General features: G+C 63.6%; 1 protein-coding gene across 3 annotated transcripts; it reads right to left on the reverse strand.

The window, feature by feature from the left end:
• Window positions 1–27: 27 nt before the first annotated feature.
• On the reverse strand, window positions 28–6,902 carry DCTN2 (dynactin subunit 2). Of its 3 annotated transcripts, XM_038753128.1 has the most exons (16): window positions 6,796–6,902; window positions 5,212–5,280; window positions 4,470–4,478; window positions 3,479–3,484; window positions 2,674–2,770; window positions 2,509–2,570; window positions 2,250–2,354; window positions 1,967–2,127; window positions 1,679–1,832; window positions 1,461–1,526; window positions 1,329–1,367; window positions 1,101–1,178; window positions 927–998; window positions 732–834; window positions 547–638; window positions 28–302 (listed from the first exon to the last, which is right to left on the reverse strand). In XM_038753128.1, exons 1-16 carry the CDS (start codon window positions 6,829–6,831, stop codon window positions 216–218), a joined length of 1,236 nt encoding a protein of 411 aa, XP_038609056.1. In that variant the 5' UTR covers window positions 6,832–6,902; the 3' UTR covers window positions 28–215. The 3 variants fall into 3 exon arrangements, with proteins under 3 accessions (XP_038609056.1, XP_038609057.1, XP_038609058.1); XM_038753129.1 differs by lacking the exon at window positions 4,470–4,478; XM_038753130.1 differs by lacking the exons at window positions 3,479–3,484; window positions 4,470–4,478.
• Window positions 6,903–7,500: the final 598 nt, after the last annotated feature.

Raw genomic sequence — 7,500 nt, forward strand, 5'->3', positions numbered from 1 at the left:
CACAACAGACGAGACCGTTTGGACAGGGTGTGGGCTCTGCACTGTTCTTCCGCGACACAGACGAGCAACGTGCTGCACAGGGGGTGGGCGTGGGGGTAGGAGACGGCGGGAGGGGGACGGCAGCCCCGAGGGCAGCCGTTACCAGGGGGTGGGGCGCAGCTCTCCACCCCCTCTGGGCCGGGGTGAAGTTGGGGCCGGGGAGGGGAAGGGCAGCCTCACTTCTGCAGCTGTTTGATGCGGGCGTCGATGCTGGCAAAGTTCCCCTCCACCGTCTGCAGGTTCTCCCGCATCGTCGTCTGCACCTGTGGGTGGGGGCCCCGCAGGCCGAGGAGGGGGGGTTATGGGGGCCACAGGTGGAGGAGAGGTGTCACCGGGGGCCATGGGCGAAGGAAGGAGGGCACGGGGGTGCACCCACTGAGGGGGAGGGGAACATGGGAGCATAGGTGTTAGGGGACCGGGTTACTGAACAGAGACCTGGGGGCAACTGGCCCCTTTTCTGGGGGTGGGTGTGTGGGAGCTGGGGTTCCCCGGAGGCCGGGATCGCACCTGGGCCAGCAGGGTGACGTTGTCCTTGAGAGAGCCGGCAACCAGCTGCTGTGTCGTGTCCAGGTGGGTGAGGAGTTGCCCCACCTGCATGGCTGCCACAGGAGGTGGAGCAAGGCGGGGTGGTCAGGGGGGGAAAAAGGAGCAGGCCCGACCCCACCCATCTCCCCAACCCCTGGCACCCCCACCTTGCTCGTGCAGCTGCTTGACAGTGAGGAGTCGCTGGACCACCTTGGGGAGGGCGGAGGCCACGGGGCTCCAGCGCTGCACTGCCTGGTACAACTGATGCACCTGGGACGGGGTGGCAGGAGTGAGCGGGGGCAGGGTGCCAGCTGCCCAGGATGGCCTGCTGGGACCGGGGTGGTGGGTCGGGGGGCACTCACTTTGCTTTGGGTGTCCGCATCCTCCAAGGCTGCTTTGTGCTTCGCGATTTCATTCACCTTCCCCAGCACACTCTGAAGGGAGAAGGGGGAGGTGAGCCCGGGGGCGGCCAGTCCAGCCCCATCCCTGCCACCCCCACCCCATCGTCCCCCAGCCCCTGCCCTGTCCCCACCAACCTGGAGCCTTGCCTCCACCTGGTCCAGAGCAGCCAGGTCCAGAGCGCTGACCTTGGTCTGCAGGAGCTCCACAGTCTCCTGGCCATGGGAGAGGGAGCAGATGGGAGAAATAGGAACCGTCCTGTCCGTCTCGTAGCCCATCACACCCACTCACTCATTCACCACCACCACCCCGGCCCCGCGGACCAGCCTGTCGCCCTCCCCCGACACTGGCTCGTCGCAACTCACCATAAGACAGGAGCCCTGCACCCCGGCGGTTAGCGGGTTCTGTGGGGCAGGAGGAGGCAAACAGGTATTTGGGTGTGGGTGTGAGTTGCAGCGTGGGGAAGACAGCCTGGGGAGGGGGCTGAGGGGGCTGACCTGTGTGTCTGGCTCGCAGCGCAGTGCCGCCTCCAGCTCAGTCAGACGCTTCTCCAGCTCGGCAATCTGAGAGAAGAGTCGGGGGACGGGCTGAGCGGCCCCTGGGAGCCCAGACTCGCCCCATCGCCCCAGCCCCGCTGACCTCACCTTCCCCCGCCCGCTGCCGGCTGCCCGTGTGGCCCGGCCCGGAGCTGGGAGGACCAAGGCCCAGACCTCACCTTGGCGGTCTGGGAGAAGCGGTCGTGCTCGGGCCGAGAGTGCAGCTCATAGGTGACCAGGCTGGCGGGGGCGGGGGTTCCGGCCGCCGTGCTCTGAGCCCCCCTCCCCGCCTCCCGGCTGCCCTTGGCCGCTTCCAGCTGGACGAGCAGGCGCCTGGTGGGACACACAAGCTGGGGCCGGTCCCTGACCCCAGCCCCCCTTGGGGCAGGAAGGCGGGGACCCGGGCCGTCAGCCCTCCTCCCCCACCTCCCACATCCTTCCCCCCCGGAGGGGTGGGGGTCACCCACTCGGCCAGGGCCCCGTTGGGGTCACTCAGGTTGACAGTGGCGTCGGGCCCCAGCAGGCGCTCCAGGTGGGAGGACACCAACTGCTGCTGCAGCACGGTCAGCTGCTTGGCCAAGGCCACGGGGGTCAGCGTCTCCTCAGCAGCCGCCTCCTTCGCTGTGCTCTGCGGGGGGGGGGGGGGGGGGGGGGGGAGGTGGCGCAGGGGGAGGGAGGAGACACTGAGGGGTTGCGGGCTGGGGCCCGACGCAACCCCCACCCCACCCCGCACAGGAGAGGCCCGGCTACCTTGATCATGTCCACTTCTGCCGTCAGCTCTTGGAGCTCGTGCCGAAGGCGCTGGTACTTCTGCTGAGGCGTCTCCTTGAGCCCTGGGCCCAGCCCCGTGCCCAGCTGTGGATATGGCACCCTTACTCCCACCTTCTCCCGCCTCTTCACCTCACCCCACCCGTCACATGCCCTGCCCATTCCCACCCTTACCCTCCTCCTCCCTGCCCCAGCCCCCGACCCTCCTCCTCCCCAACTGCCCCCCACTTTTCCCTCTCACCATCTCAAACTCTCCAGATTCATAGCCAGTGCGTTTCCCCTTCCCAATGCGGTCAGAGAAGTCTGGGGGCAGGGGTTGGGATCAGCCCCGCTGTTCTCGCTGTCTGGACCGCCCCCCGCCCCCCTCCGATAACTTGGGCCCTGCCCGGTAAGGGCCACGCCTCACCAAGCCCCTGGGTCCCGACTCTCTTGTCTTTGAACTTGTCATAGGCGGCGTTGGGGTTGACAATGAGGTGCTCCACACTGCTGCTGCTCAGCTCCTCCTGCAGACACAGCACTTAACCCACACCCTCATCTCCTACAGACACAAAGCGAACCCCCACACCCCAGCTCCTCCGACAGACACCGAGCAATCCCCCCGACCCTCAGCTCTTCCTACAGACACACAGCGATCCCCCAACCTCAGATCGTCCTGCAGACGCAGAGCGATCCCCTCCGATCTCAGCTCCTCCTACAGACCCACAGCAATCCCCACCACCTCAGCCCCTCCTACAGAGTGATCTCACCAACCTCAGCTTCTCTTACAGATACAGAGCAATCCCTGCACCTCAGCTCCTCCTCAGACACAGAGCGACCCCCGCAACCTCAGCTCCTCCCACAGACCCAAAGCGATCCCCCCGACCTCAGCTTCTCCTATAGTCCTCCTACAGACACAAAGGGATCCTCAAACCTCAGCCCCTCCTACACAGAGCGATCCCCTGGACCGTGACCCTTCTCACCAACACAAAAAAAGCCTTTCGCCTGGACTCCACTCCTTTTTCACACCACCCACCCATCCACTCCACTCTAGCTCCCTGGGATGAACCGACGGGTCCCCTGGTCTGGGCTTTCCTTGTCCCTTGGCAGACCCCCCAACAGCCCAGAAGATGTGAGGGAGTCGGAGCAGAGTGAATGGAGCAAAGATAAAGGTCAGAGGTCACTCAGTCACCATCCAGCACACCAAGCCGACTAACGGAAAGACAGCTCCTTACCAGCTCCTGGCAGCCCCAGAGGCGAGAAAGTCAGAGGTCAGGAGGGGCAGGATAGAGAAGAAACAAGAACCAGGTCAGACTGATGCCCCTGTAGGCGTCCACCAAGTCCAGCCCCATCATCCCCTACACCGGGTCTTGCTCTGCCTGGAGCATGCACGCACACAAATACACACACACTCCGAGACACACCGGCTGAGGGCACACTCATGCCAGCCGTACACACCTCCCAACCGAAGGCTCGCACAAACCATCCACAAGCCACCCCCTGGCCAGGGGCATGCACACGCATGCACCCCCGCCCCAGCACCTACCCAGCACATCTTCCTCCCCAGCCGAGAACACACATTCGCCCGCCAGGGACACGCACACACTAGGCACAACACCCCCTCAGCTGGGGGCACACTCACACCTGCCACACATCGCCCCGCCTCCGCCAGGGTCATGTACACACTGGCCACACCTGTCCCCACCCTCGCCCCCTGCCCCAGCTGGGGACAAACATACGCACGTGCCAAGCCACGCCATCTCCTCAGTCAGGGGGCAAACAGCACACGCGTGCACACACATACACACACACCCCACCCCACCATCCCGGGGCAGGGCTCGGTTTCCCCCAGTCCCATCCCAACTCAGCTCAAGTAGTGCACTGAGGGGGAAGACCCTCGTTTTGGCCCCCGCAGGTCTCCCAGACCTCCCTCTCCCAGGTTCCCTCTGGGATGGGGCCAGCCCCTTGTGCCACCTCTCCCCTGCATCCGACCGTAGCTCCAGTGTAGGTGGGGGGACGGACCACCGAGCAGAGGAAAGCCTGAGACCAGGCCTGGGTCGCTCAGCCCCAAGGAGCAAAGTACCCAGCCTGCATCCAGCCAGGGGCACACAGGTGAGCGGGACAGAGGGTACGAGGGAGGCAGGCGGGGCCGGGAGCGAGGCAAAAGCGGAGGGGGCAGCATGCAGTCTCCAAGCACTAGTGCAGAGTGGAGCGTTAGTGTCTTACTTGTGCAAACTAGGTCCAGCGGGCGGGCGAGCAGGCGGGCGGGCGAGCGGGCAGGTGGGTGAGCAGAGAGGAGGGTGGGAGACAGGTGAGTACGGGCAGGCTGGTCGGGGGGAGGATGTTCGGAAGGGCCCCGGGGCTACTGGGAGCTTTAGGTCGTGAAGGCACGTAGGGTTGGCCAGATCCTTCCCTGGTGGTCCTAGACAGGGGCAGTAGCTGCCTCCCACTCCCTCCAGACCCAGGTTCCCCATTCCTGCAGTTTTTAGGAGCTGGTCTGTGGGTCCCCCAAACAACCCCACCCTCAGGGGTCCTTGGGGGCTAAGGCCAGACACGTGGCCCAGAGACCGAAGTCCGGAGAGGGGCAGACACATACAGGCGAAGGCCCGTGGCCCCTGGATGGCAGGGCAGGGGGAGGGGTATGCGGGGGAGCATGGCAGTGAGAGCAGGTGCCCAGCCGGCCCCTCCCCACCCAGATTCTGGGGTCAGAGATCAGGGAACAGAACAGGCAAGAAGGTCACATCCTGTTCTCCCCAACCTCCCTGGAACCAAGCCTGCTCATCCCTTACCCCCTCCTTGCCCAGATTCCTTCTCCACCCTGGGGTTTCCTCTGGGAGTTACGGGCAGGGACTCCGGGCTCAACCCCCCGCCCCCCACCCGGCCCTGGGGCTGGCACTGCTCCTGGGACCAGGCTCGGGGCGGGCTCCGGGGGGTGGGAAAAGTCGGGGAGTCCCCAGGGCCGCCTCACCGCGTCAAACTCAGCCTGGTCGTCCTCAGGAAGGTCACTGGTCTCATACACATCGGGTTCATTCCGGGCCTGTGGGTACAAAAGTTGCCTCCTGAGTCACTGGGGGCCCCCGCCTGGCCCCTGGAACCAGGAGAGGGAGGAACTCTGGGCTGTTCCCGCCTGATGCTATTTTATGGACAAAATCGATGTGAGGTCATCAGGGATTAGGGCGGGAGGAGGGCACGGGGGACTTCAGGAGGTGCTTTAAGGTTTGAAACGGTTGGTAGGGATTGGGAGGCCCTCCAGGGAGCAATGGAAGAGTTGCCGAGCAGAAGAGAGCAGAGCTGCAGGCGGTCGGAGGGAATCTGAAGAGGCAGAATTTGGTCCAAGGGCTAGATTTCAGGTGATCTGTTCAGCTGCACGAGCGCAAAAGCGGAGTTGGCGGATGGACAGGGGAGAGTCAGGGGTGTTGGATGGTCTGCGCTGAGTCGTCTGAGCAGTGTCAGGGCCGGAGGCGGGGGAGTCAAGGGTGTCTGACGGTCCGGGCTGCGTCACTGAGGTAGAGTCGGGGATGCTGGGTGGCCCATGCAGTGACTCTGGGGAAGGGTAAGGGGTGTTTGAAGGTCCAGGCTGGCTCACTGAGGGAGAGTCAGGGATGCTGGATGGTCCGTGCAGTGACTCTGGGGGAGAGCCAGGGGTGTTTGACGGTCCAGGCTAGCTCACTGAGGGACAGTCAGGGATGCTGGGTGGCCCATGCAGTGACTCTGGGGGAGAGTCAGGGGTGTTTGACGGTCCAGGCTGGCTCACTGAGGGACAGTCAGGGCTGTTGGATGGTCCGTGCAGTGACTCTGGGGGAGAGCCAGGGGTGTTTGATGGTCCAGGCTGGCTCACTGAGGGACAGTCAGGGATGCTGGATGGTCTGTGCAGTGACTCTGGGGGAGAGTCAGGGGTGTTTGACGGTCCAGGCTGGCTCACTGAGGGAGAGTCAGGGATGATGGATGGTCCATGCTAGATGACCGGGGGGGAGTCGGGTGTGGGGGGGTGTCCCCTCCCCCTTAAGCGCTTAGTACAGTGCTCTGCACACAGTAAGCGCTCAATAAATAAATAGATTGATGAGGGGTGTCGAATGGTCTGTGCCGGGTCGTTTGGGGAGAGTCAGGGATGGAGAGGGGGGAGTCAGGGGTGTTGGGTGGCTCGTGCTGGGTCACTGGGGGAGAGTCAGGGGGGTGGGAGGGTCTGTGCTGGGTCACTGGGAGACGGCCAGGGGGGTGGGAGGGTCCGTGCTGGGTCAATCAATCAATCAATCAATCATGTGCAGAGCACTGTACTAAGCGCTTGGGATTTACAAGTTGGCGACATATAGAGACAGTCCCTACCCAACAGTGGGCCCACAGTCTAAAATGGGGAGACAGGGAACAAAACCAAACACACTAACAAAATAAAATAAATAGAATAGATAGGTACAAGCGGGGATGGGGGAGTGAGGGGTGTTGGGTGGTCCAGGTTGGGTCACTGCGGGAGGGGAAGGGAAGGGAGGAAAGGGGGGCAGGGGCGGCGGGCGGACACGAAGGGAAAGGGGTCCGTCCCGGCGGTGCAGCTACTCACGATGCCGGGCAGATCGGCGTACTTGGGGTCCGCCATGGGGCCGGGGCGGTGGCTGCGGCCAAGGAGCAGGCAGTTGACGGCAGGGAGGGAGGGAGGGAGGGAGAGAGGGAGGAGGGAAGAAGAGAGGGAGGAGGGAGGGAGGGAGGAAGATCTCGCGAGAACGATTGTCGCCCGTCCGCTCCCTTTCGCCTCCCCGCTGCTTAGGCCCCCCGCCGTCGGCCGAAGGAGAGGCCGTTCTCGCGAGAAGAGCAGAGGCTCTCCCCGCCCCCTCGCCTCTCTAGGGTCAATCAATCAACCGTATTTATTGAGCGCTCACTGTGTGCAGAGCACCGGACTAAGCGCTCTAGGAGCCGAGATGGGGCGCGCAAGAAGGCCCACCCCCGGCCCACGTCCTCCCCCTGGCCCGGAATGCCCCCAATCCCTCTGCCCACCCGCCAAGCTGGCTCTCTTCCTCCCTTCAAGGCCCTACTGAGAGCTCACCTCCTCCAGGAGGCCTTCCCAGACTGAGCCCCCTCCTTCCTCTTCCCCTCGTCCCCCTCTCCATCCCCCCGTCTTACCTCCTTCCCTTCCCCACAGCACCTGTATATTTGTATATATGTTTGTACATATTTATTACTCTACTTATTTTACTTGTACATATCTATTCTATTTATTTTATTTTGTTAATATGTTTTGTTTTGTTCTTTGTCTCCCCCTTCTAGACTG

Source organism: Tachyglossus aculeatus, chromosome 10 (genome assembly GCF_015852505.1).
Source record: "Tachyglossus aculeatus isolate mTacAcu1 chromosome 10, mTacAcu1.pri, whole genome shotgun sequence".
Lineage (NCBI taxonomy): Eukaryota > Metazoa > Chordata > Mammalia > Monotremata > Tachyglossidae > Tachyglossus > Tachyglossus aculeatus.

Excerpts from the sequence above, each read along its gene's own strand:
- DCTN2 (XM_038753128.1), bottom strand. The coding sequence starts at position 6,831 with ATGGCGGACCCCAAGTACGCCGATCTGCCCGGCATC. Across the intron at positions 2,571-2,673 it reads AGTCGGGACCCAGGGGCTTG|ACTTCTCTGACCGCATTGGG; the intron begins GTGAGGCGTGGC and ends CCCTGCCCCCAG. Across the intron at positions 639-731 it reads CAAGCAGCTGCACGAGCAAG|CCATGCAGGTGGGGCAACTC; the intron begins GTGGGGGTGCCA and ends CTCCTGTGGCAG.